The sequence below is a fragment of the Nematostella vectensis genome, chromosome 3 (assembly GCF_932526225.1).
Source record: "Nematostella vectensis chromosome 3, jaNemVect1.1, whole genome shotgun sequence".
Taxonomy (NCBI): domain Eukaryota; kingdom Metazoa; phylum Cnidaria; class Anthozoa; order Actiniaria; family Edwardsiidae; genus Nematostella; species Nematostella vectensis.
In genome coordinates, this window is record NC_064036.1 from 15267981 (window position 1) to 15285593 (window position 17613).

General features: G+C 38.4%; 1 protein-coding gene and 1 long non-coding RNA gene across 4 annotated transcripts; one reads left to right on the top strand and one right to left on the bottom strand.

Annotated features, from left to right (window-relative positions):
• Positions 1–4: 4 nt before the first annotated feature.
• Positions 5–14728, bottom strand: LOC5522277. 3 transcript variants are annotated; one of them, XM_032367465.2, is made up of 4 exons: positions 14312–14728; positions 2806–3171; positions 2287–2468; positions 5–1828 (listed from the first exon to the last, which is right to left on the bottom strand). In XM_032367465.2, the coding sequence occupies exons 2-4, from the start codon at positions 3167–3169 to the stop codon at positions 1151–1153; spliced, it is 1224 nt and encodes a 407-aa protein (XP_032223356.2). In that variant the 5' UTR covers positions 3170–3171; positions 14312–14728; the 3' UTR covers positions 5–1150. The 3 variants fall into 3 exon arrangements, with proteins under 3 accessions (XP_032223356.2, XP_001641907.2, XP_032223357.2); XM_001641857.3 differs by lacking the exon at positions 14312–14728 and adding an exon at positions 5459–5600; XM_032367466.2 differs by lacking the exon at positions 14312–14728 and adding an exon at positions 3373–3491.
• Positions 11341–13025, top strand: LOC125561173. Its single transcript, XR_007307187.1, has 2 exons — positions 11341–11736; positions 12435–13025. It is a non-coding gene; the product is annotated as an uncharacterized LOC125561173 (long non-coding RNA).
• Positions 14729–17613: the final 2885 nt, after the last annotated feature.

Genomic DNA, 17613 nt, shown 5'->3' on the forward strand with positions numbered 1-17613 from the left:
TTTCTTTGGATTTCTTGATTTATTATAAATCATTTGAACTTTAGGTACATATTCTGACAGGAAAATAGTATTCCTAGTACAATAAATACGATAACATTGTTCATAATCATAAAATCGTTTTCTTGTCGTAAACCAAGTATAATGTAAAATATTTTCTCAAGAACTTTACCCATAATATAGTGAATCTATTATTACAGCTACCTTAGACTCACTATGTGTGTAAGATATTATTCAAAGACAACTTACAGTAAGTCATAAGTCGATGACTCTTGAATTTGATTCCCATCCATCATAATCAACGGACCTGATTCCTATGAGGTCCGCCGATTTTATAAAACCCCCTCTAGCGTCTATAAAGTATTGGACATTTCCAAACCGTTTTGAACCGATTTAAACCCTAGAATTCTGTGAATTCTGTGAAGAAATTAATAAACCGCGAAAATTTTGTTACATCAGAACGCAAAAAGGAGCCCTTTAAAATGGTAAAGGGAAGTTTAAGGTAAAAGACATTTTGTTTTCTCTTTGGACCATCCGTGAAAGGTTTGCTGCTGAAGCTAAGTCTGCTTGTATTGCGGGCCCCACTGATACGCACAAGTTACATGAAGCATGTTTCCAATACTCGAAACGATTCCACGTTTCCAATACTCGATACGCGAAACGAGGCGAATAAAAAGCATGTGGAGATTTGATTCGATGATTTCGATCTTCATAATATCTCTGGTCTACTGGATAATAAATATACCATTAAATATTTCCTTTATGCATGGGTAAAGTTCAATCTTTTCTACGAAAATTATACAATTCTTCTGCGATGACCATCCCTCATGATAACAAGGCTGTTTTTCAATTTAAAAAAGCATTATGTAGCAAAATCATTCGATGAGAGATAAAATATAATAAAACAATGTTTTGCTACTTACTCGGCACAAAACTTCATGTCGATTCGAAAAATCTTTATGCAGTTTATGTATCTCCAAACTCCGGAGCAAATGTAAAATATCTCTGGAAAATTGTCAGAGACAGAAGTTTGTACTAGGTAAGTGGTGACGAACTGCGTTTGAGTTGTTCGTCTATAAAAAGCACATTAAAAACCTTTTTCTGATTGTATAAATATGTGTCTCAAGTAAAAATCTGATTATCGAGCAGGTGTTCATTTGACTAGCTTTTCGCAGCTGAGACAATCGAACAGCGACTCGACGTACGAAACGGATTCACCAAATGCCACAATAGCCGCGATGCAACCCTCTTCCACGTCCATCGAGAAAAGAACCACGATGCGACCTTCACTCTGTTCGTTGATGAAATTCGCGCGCTTTAGTAACTCCTCCGTGGTGCAGTCATGCGGGTCAGCGGCCTTGAAGAGAGACTTCGTCAGACCTTCCTTTGCCATATATGGGGCGATCAGCGCATGCGGGGTGAAGCCGGTAAGCCGGGGGTTGAGATCGACAAGGTAGTCCCCGCTTGGACTTGTTATGACGTCAATGCCTGCTATCCCAAAGTACCCTTGCGAGTGGAGGTACTCGGCCACAGGGATCACGAAATCTTCGTAGACTCTGTTCTTGTGGTCTTCCTGTACGTCCCAGTCCACCACGCTGCCGACCCAGTCATAGTCCTTGAGTAGGTTGACGTTCGTGCCGAGCCATTGGATTTCCCCAGACTTGGTCAGGTAGAACTGAGAGCCGAACGTGTCAGTGACATTCTCTACGAACTCTGTGATGACATACGGTGCGATTTTGCCGAATTTGTCCTTGATAATCTGAAGTGCATCATCAAGCTGTTCCTGGTTGTAAACCACGTAGTTTCCGTAACCGCTTAAGCTTTGGTCAACCTGTTTAACACGATAAACAATTATAAATATAACAGAGGCAGAGAATTTTTTAAAAACTTATTCAGCGTTATGGGGACAAAAGCAAAGAAAAAACTGAAGATGGAACGGTTCCTTTTTATTTTTTTCCGATTACCTCCATAAGCTTGAACGACTCCGTTTCTATCTTCTCCTCCATTTTCTCTTCCATAGTCTCTTCATAGGAGCGCGGCAAGGATTTGATAAATTTGCCAGGAAAGGGAGGGTGGGAAGCTTATACAAAAATGCGTGAATACTGCGATTTTAGGCAAGGAAACATAGCTCTTTTTACGGCACCTCCGGTAAAAGGATTAGGAAAAAAGATGGATGTGAAAATGGTAAACTGTAGGAGGTTTTGGTCCTTTAACGTTTCCTTCTCAGCATTTTTCAAGGAAATAACGTGCAGTAAAACTATACGCAAACCACGATTCTTCCTAACTGACCTTGACCATGCAGGGGAAGACCGCGTCGTCGGGGGAGAAGTGCTTGGGACATGGTGCGCCTGTCTCGGGGATGGCACTCTTGAGCAGGATGTGATAGTGCATGTCAGGTTCAACCGCGTGCTTTTCTTCTGGGATCTTCTGCATCGGGAAGATGGTGATGATGGGGTCTGCGTCATCCATACCTGTTGGAAAGTGTTATTGCGTACTGAGGTTTAAGGGTCACCGAATTGTTGGCAAGCACTGACGAGCATACGATGCGAGCACCTGCAAAATACTGCGCGCAAATAGAAAATAAATAATTGAAATCGCGAGCAAATTCGCGGCCAGGAATGCGTGCACTTTGTGAGCACTACGCTAAATTTGCAAGCCTGATTTACAAATTATTGAAGATTATTCAAAGGGGACGGGGGAAAAGAATTAGCAAGTATTTTATGAACGCATTAAATAGCCAGCCGACCTTCCTCTGCTTTTGAGAATAGTCAACGCGGCGCTTACTAATGAACATCCTAAACAAGTTACCTTCATCGACAGTCTTGAAGTTGGGTTCTGGGAAGTCGGGCAGCCACTGCTTCCAGTGCTGGATAAGGGACTCACTCGGCTGCTTGTCCATCAGAATGGGAAACTCATCTCCCGCCACCGGACAGATCCGGCCTGGGTACAGGTACAAAAATGGGTTGTTCTTCTTCTCCTCCTTGGACAAGTCGAAAATTCTGTACTTCTTGTCGTTCAGGAATCGGTAGTTCTGCACGAAGGAGGTGGGGTATGCCGATAAGATGTTGGCGTTCTTCAAATCCTGTTTGAACAGGTTTCCAAGCGTCAAAACCGGTGCGACTGATTCGGTGTCGATCTCGATCGTCTTCTGGATGTTGTTGTTAGGGTCCATAACTAAAGGGAAAAAACACATTTGCTATGTTAAATTTATCCACGAAGATGAGACCGAGGGCAACAAAAACGTAAAGTGAAGAGCGAAACGTGAAGTCAGCTAAATCTTGTTTCTGAATCTTGCGTAAAAACTATTGTCGCAAGTTTGAGATAAAAGTCTATCGATTCTAAGCATAGTCAGTGTATTCCTTAAAGGAAAATCACCTTATGAACGATCCACGAATAATCTTGTTTGTTAACGAAAATATCCTCTGATTCTATCGTTTCGGTGCCCAATCAGGAATGAAAAGCTACTTGTCCAGTACCACGTATATATGCAGCTCTATTGCATAATACACACAATTTTACAAACCACGCCCACAATTGCGAATATGGCAGGTATCACGTATAATTAGAAAATCGTGTCGAAAGTCATGACAATGCATTTTCTATACGTGCTGATACTGCGTTTTATTGCTATTGTCAATATGACATAAAAACAATGTTTGACTTTTAAAGTTTAACTGTGTATTGAACGTATGTAAGACCCAATGAAGTTTTAGCGAAGTCCTTAAGTTTTGTAGTTGTGGACATTTTTTGTTACTTTTTCAGCTGTTTTTTGTATCAAAATAGAAAGAATGCGCGGAAGTGTGGGAAAAAAAATCAATCAAAACCTTTCAAAATTTCTAAAACAAAAGTGCCTGGGAAAAAACGCGCAAAAAAAATGCCAGTACAATGCAAAGGTTAGGCGCAATTTTTTTTTTTTTTTTTTACGGTAGAGTATTTGAACCTTAAACCAAAAAAACATTGGTATTGATATTATCAAGTGGAAAGTTATATCCTCTCTCCTCTCAAAAGGCACTGTGGACAATTTTAGATTCTTTTATGTAGTTCTTTTTTGTCTCTTGGAAGATTTTGTCCCAAGTCAATCAATAGGCTCATCGTCCAAAAACGTGATTTCCATAACAGGTGAAAGCCAAATATATGAATAATACATGTGTGTATGATAAGGCGCACGTCAAAAAGAAACTAAAAAAAGGAAAAAGCACCGTTGGCATTGAGTAAACTAAACAGCAGGTATAATTTACGCGTGACATATTTTTATAACTGTGTTCTCAAAAAGAGTATAGTAAAAGCTTACTTGCTAATTCGACAATAAAACGATCTTCTTTTAAAATGAATAGTGCAATTTGGACATTATTAATTGCTACCAAAGGATACTTTCATCTGGCTGGGTCTTGCATTAGTAAATAATAAATGAAATATTGAATATTTTATGTTTAAAAATTGAGTCATTTGCGTCGGAATACGAGGACCTGGTCCCGTCTTTGTATTCGCGCCAAACTATACCAGCAAAGTCGCAAACCATAGGTTTTAGAAATTAAATCGTCAATTAATCATAACAGTTAGAATACCATCAGAACTTAGGCTCATATGTTATGATCAAATTTAACGATTCTAATTAACGAAAATGCCGCAATGACAAGAGATTGAAGTCTTCATTAGCAAATGACTGAAATGAAAAAAGGTACAGAAGAATAAGTTGTACACGAAGAGAGCGACTATTGCGTAAAAAATCAGCCCTCTTTTTATTGGCGTAAAAATGCCAACGCAAAAGGAAATATTATCAAGAGGAAAATCCGAGAAGTTCCTTCTAATTGATAGCAAATTACGTAATACGAACATTTCATGATATAACTTTTTAAAAAGACGCAAAAAATGAAAGATGGTGATCACCCATGTTGATTGATGATTATCGATAGCACAAAGTCCAAACGCCGTTCTTTTTAAGTGCCGTTCCAAATGCAAATGCATGCAAACTAAAAATTTCGGTTGTTCTATGTTCATTTGACAACATGTGACAAGGCAGAAAGTAGCAGTATAGACGATCAATGGAACGTTTCCTTTTTTGTTACAGAGTGCACACTCTGTTTAAATTTCACAAAAACTATTACACCTCACGCACCTCAAAAACGAAGAAGCTTAAGTAGATTTCGTTGAAGCTAATTTATCATTTTAGCAACCATTTATTAAGACAAAACACACTAGCAGCGCGCTTAAACCAACTAAAGCAACAGTTTTAATCATGTACGAAAAATATTATTGTTTTAGGTATACCTATAGGCAAACCTGTGTATTTCTTCCTTCTAAATGTTTTGTATACGTTGAACAGTATACTTTTAAAGCAATGTTATACAAAAAATTGATTTTTAAAAATTGGAAAACTGAGAGCTAATATGGAACTGCAAATTGCGCTCTTAAAAAAGGCGCGTTTTGTTTCCTGTATTTATTCTATTTGTGCTTTACTTACCTTCAGATTTGAAGCAGCTAAAGTAGACTAGTATAGTCGGTAGTGTACTTGCAGTTGCTTGGTGAGCTCGGGCACAGTGAAAGACCCTTTCGATATTGGGGCTCTTCATATAGCCCTGAATAAATTAATACCCATATCTGGCCTGCCATTCGCAAACGATACAAATTAACAATCGTTGGCTCGATATGTGATGCTTATTAACTCAAATCAATTCAAACACCAGAGAAAGAAGCGACGCTAGAAGACATGGATGAATATCAACGAATACCCAAGCGTGCAATCAAGTGTGTTTGAGATTTCTATTTACGCCGTGTGCTAGATTGTATATACAAAATTCAATATTTTATGGTGTTTTAAGGATTAGGTTCAGGGTCGTTGTTTGAGCACTTCAACAGGTAGTTACAGCCCTTTAACAAATTAGGAAAAGAATTACACAAATGATCAATGGCAATCTATTATGGTTTTTATAATGAGCACAATTTGATTCCGCATTTTAGAACGTATCAGGACTAAAAAAGCCTCGGGATGCTCTTCGCATGTTGTTAAAACTTGGTGAAATCTTAGGCTGGACGTTCTTATAAAAAAGTTCTTATAAAAAGTGTATAAATATCTTTATTTTCACTTGAAGGAACAGGAATTGCAAGTTGTTTGATTCAATTAAATTGCAGATTGCCCAAGCTCCCATTTCGCTTGGCTTTAGGAAAGCTGTCAAACTTTTAAGCTTATTTTTAGCTTATTGTTTAACTTGAACTCTGTCCAACTTTTAACAGCTTTTCATTCTCCGGCTGACGACACAAACGAACGCGGCAAAAGACTAAAAGAGAAGCTAAAAAGATACTATTGTCTTCTATAGCATTAATACAACTGTCTACCTTTCTTTTCCTTTTTGCAAAAAAGTACTTAGTAAGGGGAATGCAAACAGGGAGCCAGCTAATTTGCCTAGAGTCAACTCTTTTATACATGGACAACTTTATGACGGAACATGAAAAAAAGGAAGTTAATTAGGGCAAAGAATTGCGTCCATTTCTTCGTCGGTCTATGTACGAAGACAGCTAGTGATCAATATCCTGTCAATGCTAAAAATCGACATAATCATACAAGGAAACACAATAAACAAGTGCTTTGTTTACATCCCTTGTTTTGGGTTAACATTTTGTATCTTTAGCAATGGCTTAATTTCCTCCCACCATCAACGGCAGTACATTTATTGAGATTCCTGCCAGCTAGTGCTAAACCAAAAAGCCGGCACTTCTAAAAACTAGTTAAATTGCTTTCCAATATTGGGGATTACAAAAAAAAAATAGCTTCGTCTTAATTTAAAAGACAAAAAAGAAGTGGATAGCAAACTGGCAGGAAATAGCAGAAAAGGGCTATTTGTGTCTAAACTAAGTTAACTTATTATTATAACTTACTAGTGGGTACCCGTGTAACATTCATAAAAGAGATCAGAGAAGATTTGAAAAGTTCATCAAGTTCATATTGGAAATAACAGGGGCTCATAAGTAGGGGCATTCAACCTCCCCGCGTTCTGGTACTATATAGGTGTCACGGCGTTTCCTAGGATCAGGCTATTTTTAGACGCGCGGATAAGCCAGACAGATGCTTCCTTTGTGTTGACGTTTTGGCTGAGCTCAACTGCACGCGCAGTCTCAGACAAAAAGCTATGTTTTTTCTTCGGTACTTCTTTGACTTCCGTTGCTCTCTTTTTCAATATGAATCCAACTTTGCCTTCGAATTTGAATTCTGGCTTGCAATTCTTTTGTTGACAAACAAAACCGACGGATGATGGATAAAAAAAGTATTCTTTCTAACTGAAATTTGCGCATGCAGCCTCACGTCACTCGCGCGCGCAACCAACGTCAATGTAGCTGATTGGCCCGCCCGTTCGTGCGCGCGCGTCTAAAAATAGCCTGATCCTAGGAAACGCCGTGACACTCATATAATACAGATGATTGCCCCTACTTGTGAGCCCCAAAAATTACAAATATAACAGGATTGCTACCGATATTTATTACAAATAAAATGCAGCGAACGTCTACATACAACCTGATCGATCACAGAAATTTTATATGCTATGCTAAAAAATTACGCCCAAAATAGGTTATTCCCTTGAATTGCACTGCGCACCCCTTTCTGCGCATAGTGCCGCGCGCTGTTTGTTCGAATATTCCGGTATTAAAGTTCTTATAAACTTTCACTTATATCAATCTAGCCAAAACAAAGCATAGATAAACTTTCAAATTCTGAAAAGGGAATTGAATTTGATTGACATTTTTATTTTCTACAGATCTTTGAAAATTTTCCTGGCCGCGGCAAAGGAGATTGAATCGAGTGAATAATTCCAAGTTTTGGCGGGAAAATCTGAAACAACATATTTTCCTTAAATCCTTTAAAATTCAGAGACGGCAATGCCACAAAATATTGGCGGGTTGTTTTCCATTGCAATGCTACCCACAATGAAACGAATAATAATTTAAAAGTCGAGAATTGTATGCGAAAAAAGTGAAATTTCGTTTTGTTGTAGGTTTCAAAAACAGCGCGCGCTAATGAGAATGTCGCCATTCTTGATTGCGAATGCAGCGCGCGCGCACAATGCAAAAACAATTTAAAGACTAAAAAATATCTGCTAAATTTTGCAGATTTATTTCCTGAAGTTAAACAATCATTTGACTACCAGGTTGAGATATAAAGATGACGGAAAAAGTTGTAACCACACAACGTTTTTCAGCAATAACTAAGAAGACATGCACAAATGAGGGCCTTTCAGTGCACGGCCTTTTTTCCGAAGGTTGACCAAAATACCTCAATATTACAGATTTGAGTTATTCGCGCGAATGAGTGTTTTATAGTGTCCATAAGAACCACATATCATTTGGAAGATGAAAATATAAAGACAAAGTCTATCAACTCTAAAAGGTTATATGGACTTTAAGTGCGAAAGGCTCACGTTTTTTACTTAAAATCCGTTGGGCAGAAAAACGAAGTCGTTTACCACCATTTTTTGGCTCAAATAGTTAAATATATAAGGAAAAATGATATACTGAAAGAAAAAAGTTGGATAGTAGAATTTTGTTTATTTTCTCTTTAAGTTTATTAGTTTTGTTTATTTTCTCTTTAAGTTTTTAAAAAATTGTACTTCAAAATGGCGTTTTTTACCGTATAAATAGTGGCGAAAACAGTGTCTTTTAGTGCGGAGAACTCCTAAAATGTGATTTGTTTTGAACTATAGCTATTAGGGGTTATTGTTAAGGGGATCGGATATTGGCAGCTCAACAAACAGGACTTTTTTAAAGACAATAGACGCTCTTAGAGTTGGGATTTTTCCTCGCGCGATCAGTAAAAACCGGTCATCCTATGCCCCTCTGTTGTGAAAACGAGCTCGGTAACCCCATTTTTTAATTACATTTTTGAAAGCCCTTAACTTCAAAATTGTTTATGCCAAGTTTTACAAAAAATTCTGGATAGTGGAACTATTTCAAAGAAATAACCAAGCGCGCGCACTCATTTATTTTTAGCACTTGGGCGAAAATATAAATTTACAAGGCTATACATGGTTTCTTAAATGTTTTTAACATTTACTAGATAAATTTAGTGAATTTAAGTTCAGTTTAAGCACCCATCTTAAATATTGTAGTATATTTAAGCAAATTTAAGTCACTTTTTAAATGTTTTTACATGTAGTATTTAATTTAAGTGTCTTTAAGAATGTTCTTAAACAAAGTACTAACTTTACTATATTTAAACACGAAGGCGCGGTATAAAAGAATGCTTCCATTGGAAGCATCGGCTCATTTGTCAATCAAATGAGGGAAACGGCGAAGATCAGCCTTTCTTCAACATCTAATGTCCCTGTAAGGTTTATCAATTCCCTATTTGCTTGGTGTGATTTAAAGACACTACAGGAAATAGATATTGACGGCCAACAAATTCATACCCTAGGAAAATATAGAAAAAAGTACTATATAAAAGTTATGCAACATTTTGGAGAACCCAGGCACAGTTAAATCAAAATAGTGGAAAGCTACGCACTTATTGCAAGATCAAGACAAATTTTAAACTAAAAATTTTTTTTTCAGAAGCTAATGTTAGACGCCGACAATCTATGACTAGATTGCGTGTCTCGGCACACAAACTAGCAATTGAAACAGGCCGCTATAAAAAATTTACCTTATGAATTAAGGATTTGTGAGAAATGTGAAAAAAATAAGGTTGGGGATGAGCACCATACCTTAATGGAATTCGACTAGGTCAATTATATACGTCGAGTATTTTTTTAATGATCTTTTTGCAACAATAACTCTTTCAAACTGTTAAGGCCAAAAGACCTTTTTTTGTATATTATGAGCTTAACAGATGACTCCATTACGAGCCTAGTCCTGAAATTTTGTGATGATGTAATTAAATATTATGAATAGAGGATAGGCATATAAGCCAACCTACTTTGTAGGGATTTTATTGGGATGGTACTAAGCCCTACTTTTAACCTGGTCAGTTGCCGAAGCCTGATCATGGTAAACATGTATTGATCAACTATTAAATTTGGTAAAAAGATAATAAAGACAAATTGACTTCCTGTCAAATAAGAAGTAAAAGTCAACTGGGGGTTCAACATCCCCTGACCTGCCCACCACACCAAATTTTCTTCCTGCTCAGGTAAATGTCAAAACACTTGGATTTTTGGTTAATTCTTGAACAGATGTACAACAGCAGATAGGCACACTTTGCATTTTTGTTTTACACCTGTTGCAGCAACAAAAAAGTAGAAATAATGGTTTCACTAGTATAAGTTTTACTGAGTGTCCTCTTACACTACAGCTGTAAAGTGACTTATGGATAATAAAATATGTATATGATGTATCTTGACTTTATACCTGATGTTTGCTGCTTATGTTTAGTTCTAATGTCCTGCTCTGTTGTGTGCTATTTTTCAGTACAGAACTTACAAAAACACATATTATTTTCTGCAATATCTTTTCTTCCTGTCTTCCTTTCCTCTTCTCCCCATTTTAGGTGCTTCTTTCCAGAGTAATATGCTCTTCATATTTCCCCGAATGTCTGATTGAAATACGAATCATGCTACCGGCCAAGAAAAGTGCGAAGAAATGAGGCAAAATCGCTCCACGAAACATGTTTTCTAAACACGCTAAGAATGGCAAAATTTAGCTCTGTTTGTACCCCATTGCAAGCACAATCCCTTCGGATAGACTGCTAAGCAATGACTGTGGTCATTGCGGGCCCAAGCTCACCAAATCCTTCCTTAGGAGAGTCGGGAAGGTATACATACCAAAAATGGCGTCGAAGGGAAAGGCGGGAGATTTGAAATCGCGCCGTAAATGTACGAATTCTAAGACAAATATGCATTTCTCGCTGCCAAGAAAGGCTTGAAGTACAAATCAAACATATCTTTTCTTTCATTTGGGAAATTATTTATTCGTTGGATATCAAATCATTAGATTTGGGGGCATTCTTTCTTGACTGGGCTCGTAACGTTAACGGCCGCCATGTTGGACTTTCTCTCCATTTGAAAAATGTGGGCGGGGCTTAGGCCCTTTTATAACGCGCCTTCGTGTTTAAACGCATCTTGAACATTATGAAATGTTCACGATCTGCTTTTATGCTTTTCGTAGTTATGAAGCAAAGGCATTTAAACCCTTCCCGTTGGTTTTGGCGATTTTCTCTAGTCGAATTATTCTTATTGCATGTTCTGTGGCGTTCATGATTGTAACGTTCAAATTTTCCCCCGCATAATTTACAAGGATGACGGCGCTATTTCATCTTTTCCATTTATTTCATGTAAAAAACTTTTTTCAATAGATCGAAATGTGAGAATCTTCATTTGAAAAAGTGCGCGCGCCCTAACAAGCGTCAGAGAGTTCGTCACATTGATTGACATCTGTTGACATCGAAGCAAAAGCCTCACGTGTGCATCGCGCTGAAATCATTAGCTTTCATCTGCATAACAAAGACCGACCGGAAAAACCCACGTGAACGGCTCTGAAGTCTATTCTAAGTGATACTCGTGTCTTCGCCGTTACTGTAACCGACACTCGAAACTGAGCAAGGCTCATTCACTTTTGGTATAAAAGCAAAGCGAGAATTTGGCTATTATTTTACAGCAACTAATTACAAGACAACAAAAGGAAGAGTAGCAACAAGTGAAAGATGTTTTGAAAGAGCAGGTAAACACTGGAACAGACCGTCGCGTGAATATGAGAACGGCAATCGTACCGAAGAGCGCCGAGGCCGTAAGAAATACCAAACGATCCGCAGAATGCCAGGTACCAATAGCTATTTTGAAGTAGATAAAGACTCTCTAAGACTTCGTGATGGGGAATTGTCTGGCCAGCTGAAGCTTACATGACAATGATGCATTCGGTCCGACTTGCGTGACACTGTTGTTATGTTTTGTTTTATAAATATTTGAAACAAAAAAACTATCACTTTCCCTCCATGGTTCGATACTCAACAATTATAATTAAGCCATATTTGTTGTTGGATGGATTAAATTTTACCGTGATTCAAGGATTGATTTGACTACTGATGATGAAATGAATATCTTATTTGCATAGTGTCTTGTTTGCAAGTTGGATCAACAAGCTTTATTGGAGGAGGGTTGTAGGCTATTCGGGTTACGTTCAAGTTTTCGTTTTTTTTTAGCTTTTAAAAAAATCAAATCCCTTTGTTTATTAACTAGATCTACAATTTGAATTTTTTTCGAGAAACTCAAAAAACATTTTCTATACACTGGAGATTTCTAGCTTTGCTTTGGTATGTAGTCTTTTGAAAGGGACGGTAAAATACGAGCAGCAAAAGCGTACAACTTTTGTGGTAGCATTTGCCAAAAAAAAAAAAATCAAAGGCGATGTTGCGCATTTTACTACCGGCGAACCAACTTTTGTCGCAGCAAAGGATAAACTAAGTGTAGGTTAACTGTGAAATTTAAAGAACTCAAGATGGTTTTACCTTTTTTATTCAGAAACTCTATAATTGCCAAGGCGATGGAGCAGATTGAATAGGAGCCAGAGCGCAATGAAAAGTGAGCGAAAGTGATTACTATGGACTATACACTATGTCATCAGGAAACTGTGGGGAGATGGATATGGAGGATGGAGAGAGCCGGGTGTTTTTGATGGTGAAGCCCCTGGGAAAGAAAAGATTTGAGGAGAGTGAAACAAGAGTTGAACAGGAGGCATGTGGCGGGCCTGACTAGAAGGGCCCAGCAGAAGTGTCTGCGCAGGGTAAGAAGCTTTAAGTTTTCAAACCGCCCTTGTCCCTCATGCCCAGTCAGGTGGGAAGTCCTGAGGAAAAGGGAGACATCCCTACCTCCCCTCTCACCCCTTCCTTGGCAGCGCCTGCCACCATTGGAAAAAAACGCCCAGAACATCACAAAGGTCATCATGAGCACTAACTTAGTTGAGACTTTTACAGTATTAGTACAGTAATTGTTAATTTTTACAGTTGGTCTTATCAGATTGAGCGTTATATTATATATTTATAGTGTATTTTAATTTCCATTTTGTTTCAGTTGCTTTTAGCAGATTGATTGCAATATATATTTATAGAAAAATTAGAAAAAAAGCCAAAAAATATGAACTTGTTACTGAGCTTATTTATTTATTTTTTTGAATATTATTTTAGGTCTAACAGCGAACACAAGTTTAAAACTTTTCGTCATTGTTAATTTCATTTATAGAACTTATATAACGTAGAACACACAAAAATATTGTAATTATGTTATAGTTGCTACAGAGAAACTTGGAAAAAAAGATTGGTTGTAATTCTATAAAATAGTGTTTATTTCAATAAAATTCTTGATAGGCAAGTTTTGTATTGTGGACTTACTATGATTTGTAGTAGGCTCTTATCTGGTGAAATGAGGCTATTTTATCACACAGAAACCACAGAATATTAACCTGAGAATTTATAAGAACTTTAATACCCCTGACATTTAAGTACACATTTAACTTGCCCGAAATGCCCCATTTCATTACATTTAAAAACTGTTTAAAGCTGATATTTATGCAGTTTAAGATTCCTTAAAATTGATTAAACATTACTTTTAGCTACATATAAGAAGGTCCTAGACTTGCCCGAAATGCCCTTAAATATATTATTTTAGAACATTTCATTGCATTTAAAAACAGTTTAAAGGTGATATTTAAATATTTTTAGATTCCTTAAAATTGATTAAATATTACTTTTAAATACATTTAAGAAGGTTCTTAAATGTTCTTTCTAACAACATTTAAGGATTTCTTAAAGTCACTTAAATGTACTTTAATGCAACATTTAAGAATTCTTAAATAGCATCGGAAAGACAGTTAAAAATGGTATCTAAATTGTCTTTCGGAATGTTTCCAACAGCCTTAAATCTATATTTTCACCCAAGGCAACCTACTGTTCGAGTCAGAAAGCCACATCTAGTAAAAGCGTAGTTTATCTTCCTAAAGATCTTATACCTCTATAAAGTCACCGTTCTTGGGGCAACGGAGTCCCAAATGTGATTTAAGGAATTATTGTGTTTTTTTTTTAATCTAACATCTAGCAATGCTGCACGGAAATAACTTTTTATTCAGTCAATCGCTAATAATAGGCTCGAAATAGGCCCATGTTGCTTGCCACACGGCCCCTGGTATGGTGGGGTATCTACAGCCCATTGGCATGGACTAGCACTATTTTCACACCTTCGCACACGATCCTTGAAGATCTTTATCCTGAGCATACTCTGGTTCCAGAGCCTCGAACGTCTCTCTATTTAGTGGCCAGCGCTGGGTAGCGCAACATTTTTAAATGACTGACACTGTACATTGGCATACAGACGAGCTAGGGGGTAGTGTCCTAGGATTAACTCACCTTGATGTGAATGATACTAAGACGTTCCTCAGTTCAAGATACTGTGAGCGAAGTCAGGCATTCAAAATCAATGTAAAACGGATCATTGATTACGTCGCCATTGCAGTAGTCACCCGCCTAGCTGTTCTTTGTGTCGGGGATGGGAGCGTTGCGTGGTCGACAGTCGGTAGCAATAGTCACGTATAGGCCCGAAACAACATTATATCCAAGATTATATCCCGAAAGAATGCATAAGAACGCCACAAAGCAACTTGCAAAGATTAAAAGATTGCTTATCCCGATGATGTTTAAAACAGCGCTGCTAACAACTCTCCAAGGATATAAGCACTTTGGAAACCGCAGGCGAAAGTATCTGACATACGGGCGAATAAAAAAAATGGAATCATTAACACTCATGCAGCACCTCCCGCTTGTCAAATAGGAATACAGGAATGCACCTATAGTTCTGACACATATATGCAGAGCCGTGTACGCAGCTGCTTTGTCTCCTATTATCTTTGTTCTACAAAGGAGTTGTTTTGTCTCTATTCTTCTCGTTCTTTGTGTCGAGGTGCGGATATTGTTCAAGAGCTGCGTACTGACCTTAGGAATGTGCCTGCAAAAACAAGGCTAGCCTTTTTGTACGCACATGTTTATGCTCAAGCTAATGTTGAATTACAACTTGATTTTATGCGCGTATTTGTGGTTATGTCTCGTAAGTGGTGTTCACGCTGTTCATTAGACCTAATATCAACAAGATAAGAAATTCGGTTATCATGTGCAGTTTCTATACCGGCAAAAATGGAAAGCCATAAAAGCAGAGAGACTCAAGCCTAACACAGCTATGTGCACGATGTTGGTGCCCACTAGCGAAACAAACGTAGATTTTGCCCGGGCCACCCGCTGGCGGGCGATTAGTCCAATCGTCGACACGTCCTCAAAGCCTGCTAGCGTCTCTTTTCCTCGCTAACGACCGCCCGTGTTTCCCGAAACACACGAAGACCCGCCGCCGAGCGTTGCGTTCGAGTAACGCCCGCTAGCATCCATAGGGCCCGCTGCCGTGTGCGTGGTTCAATGCCCGTTTAGTGCCTTTCTCCGCTCTAAAGCCTTCGTTAATTCGTTAGTGCTCATGATCGCCATATGAACGGGTTTTTTTTCGCTTGCTAGCGGGCTCAATGAGCTTATTAAAAACACGAAATACGGCATTTTAAGCAAACGAGGAGGGCAAATGATCAGACCTTAGCGTAACTATTCCAGAATTTAGGCGTAAATTCGTGCGTTTGCGAGTGGGTACCAACATCACGCACATAGCCAAAGGCGGTCACTATATTGCGAACAGCGTAAAGGGCTAGTGGGAGTGCGGTTTGCTTGCCTACTGTATGTCCCAACGAATTTTTATTAGAAAAGTTTTTTAGCAAAATAGCGACCTTTTACAAAATCAAGGCGAAACCTAGAGGCTTGCTATCCGCGGTGACCCCGATATTAGAGATGACCCCGAGGATAATGGAGGATCAAGCACAGGTAACCCAAGCTCTATCAATGAGTAATTTGAACTGACCGGCTCATTGTTATGCAATCGCAATCGCACGTGCTATAAGAATGCATCGGAATGCGTGAGTTTTGGGCCCAAGTAAATTGTCACGCGGCAAGTAACGCAACTAACGGAACATACTAGATAATTTATACTAATTAGCTGCCAACTTGTTGGAAAACTAAAAGCATTTTGTCTTGTAAACCTATTGCATTTTACAGGGGAAATCTTAAACGACCGCAAGGAATTGCTTAGGCAAGAAGTTTCTAATTTTAGCTAAGTTGTCCTGAAAGGGGAGTAGGCGTCCATTCTTAAGTGGTACTTGAGAATTGGGATTTGGCCGCTAATTCTCGTATTCTAATATACTCGTTAACGGAGGAAGGAAAGTAAGGTCTGAGTTCACACAGGGCTAACCTTAAGCTATAGACCTAGCCGTCGGTAGAATTAGGTTTTAGTACGTCTTAAGACTTTGACTGCAAAAATGGTTGGAATGCTGTCAATCATTGTAATCACGTGTGAAGCTTGACATGCGCACTAGCACAGCAAGCATGTAATACCACCGTAGTCATTAGCGACCATGTAAACATTACATGACTCACGGCAGTCCAAGGGTAACCGACTGGCTTACCCACGTAGGAATGTCGCCCCTTGTACCCTATTAGCTAAACCCTCATCTTAACGGAGCTAAAAGCTTTTCGGGATGTTAGGGTCGGTTATCGAAAAGAACATGCCGTCTTAGGAGCATATAAAAAGGGGTACGGTAGAAGCCCCGAACAGACACGATTATATATATGTACATGACATGATATATGATGCCGTGTTTCCTCTTTCGGAACACACCTTGTAAAGCCTTCAGTTTGTCACAGCAAACAAGTAAAACCCGGTACCCCCCCCCCCCCCCCCCAGCCAAGTGTGGTCATAGTCGTCATATAAACAAATGAACCGCTAACCCAAAAAATGCCCGTTACAAATCTATTGCGAATTCATTGCTACAATGGGTGTTCCAGGAAGAATATATTGTTATTATATTCAAATCTCTTCGACAGAGATTCAGGAAGTTTAGAAAAAGATACGCAAGACGTTGTTTGTTTATTTTTACCCCCCCCCCCCCCCCCCACCTCCCTTTTGTGGTCTGCTTGACACGCCCCTTCTAGCTGCTCAATCAGTCATTGGCTCGGCGCCGACCTTCTCTTTCCAGATAGTGAGCGGCAGACGTGACGGAAAAACATGAATTAATGCTTCAAATAAGCTCATTTCAGATCTAATAAGGCGGAAAATTTCTCTAAGGACTTAGTGAGTAATAGCAAACAAAATATCAAATGCGACTTTTTTAAAATTGATGCGACTTTTTGTAGTGTCATTGAAATTTGAGCTTTTCACCCCTGAGCTTATACATAGCGCAAGGACGATCAAGGACAAAATATCTTAAAAAGCAAAAACCTTGGTGTGTGCATTTCTGATTTCGGCATTAGTAGAAATCTAGGTAATGTGACGTCACGCGCGCCCAAATTGTATTTCAAAATGGCGGCCGCAAGAGCAAGGAAAATACACTGGATTGTATAGGGATTTCACTTTATTCATAAAATATATCAATATCAACATGCCGTGCACATTTTGCCGACCATTAAATCAAAAGAACAGTTTATTAAGATTGCAATCAAGTTGTTTTTAAAAGAAAATAACAACATTTGGTTCGGTCAAAATCGCTGTTTTCGACCGATAAATTGCCTTAAAACTTAGAACATGCCTTAATTTTATTGACAACATTCTACAAAAAACGCTTTACTCGTCC

Bases quoted from the DNA above. Each gene is read 5' to 3' on its own strand.
- LOC5522277 (XM_001641857.3), bottom strand. From the start codon at position 5,567: ATGAAGAGCCCCAATATCGAAAGGGTCTTTCACTGTGCCCGAGCTCAC. The intron at 3,172-5,458 runs GTAAGTAAAGCA...TTTTCCCTTTAG, and splicing joins TAGCTGCTTCAAATCTGAAG to TTATGGACCCTAACAACAAC. The intron at 2,469-2,805 runs GTAACTTGTTTA...ACTTTCCAACAG, and splicing joins CTTCAAGACTGTCGATGAAG to GTATGGATGACGCAGACCCC.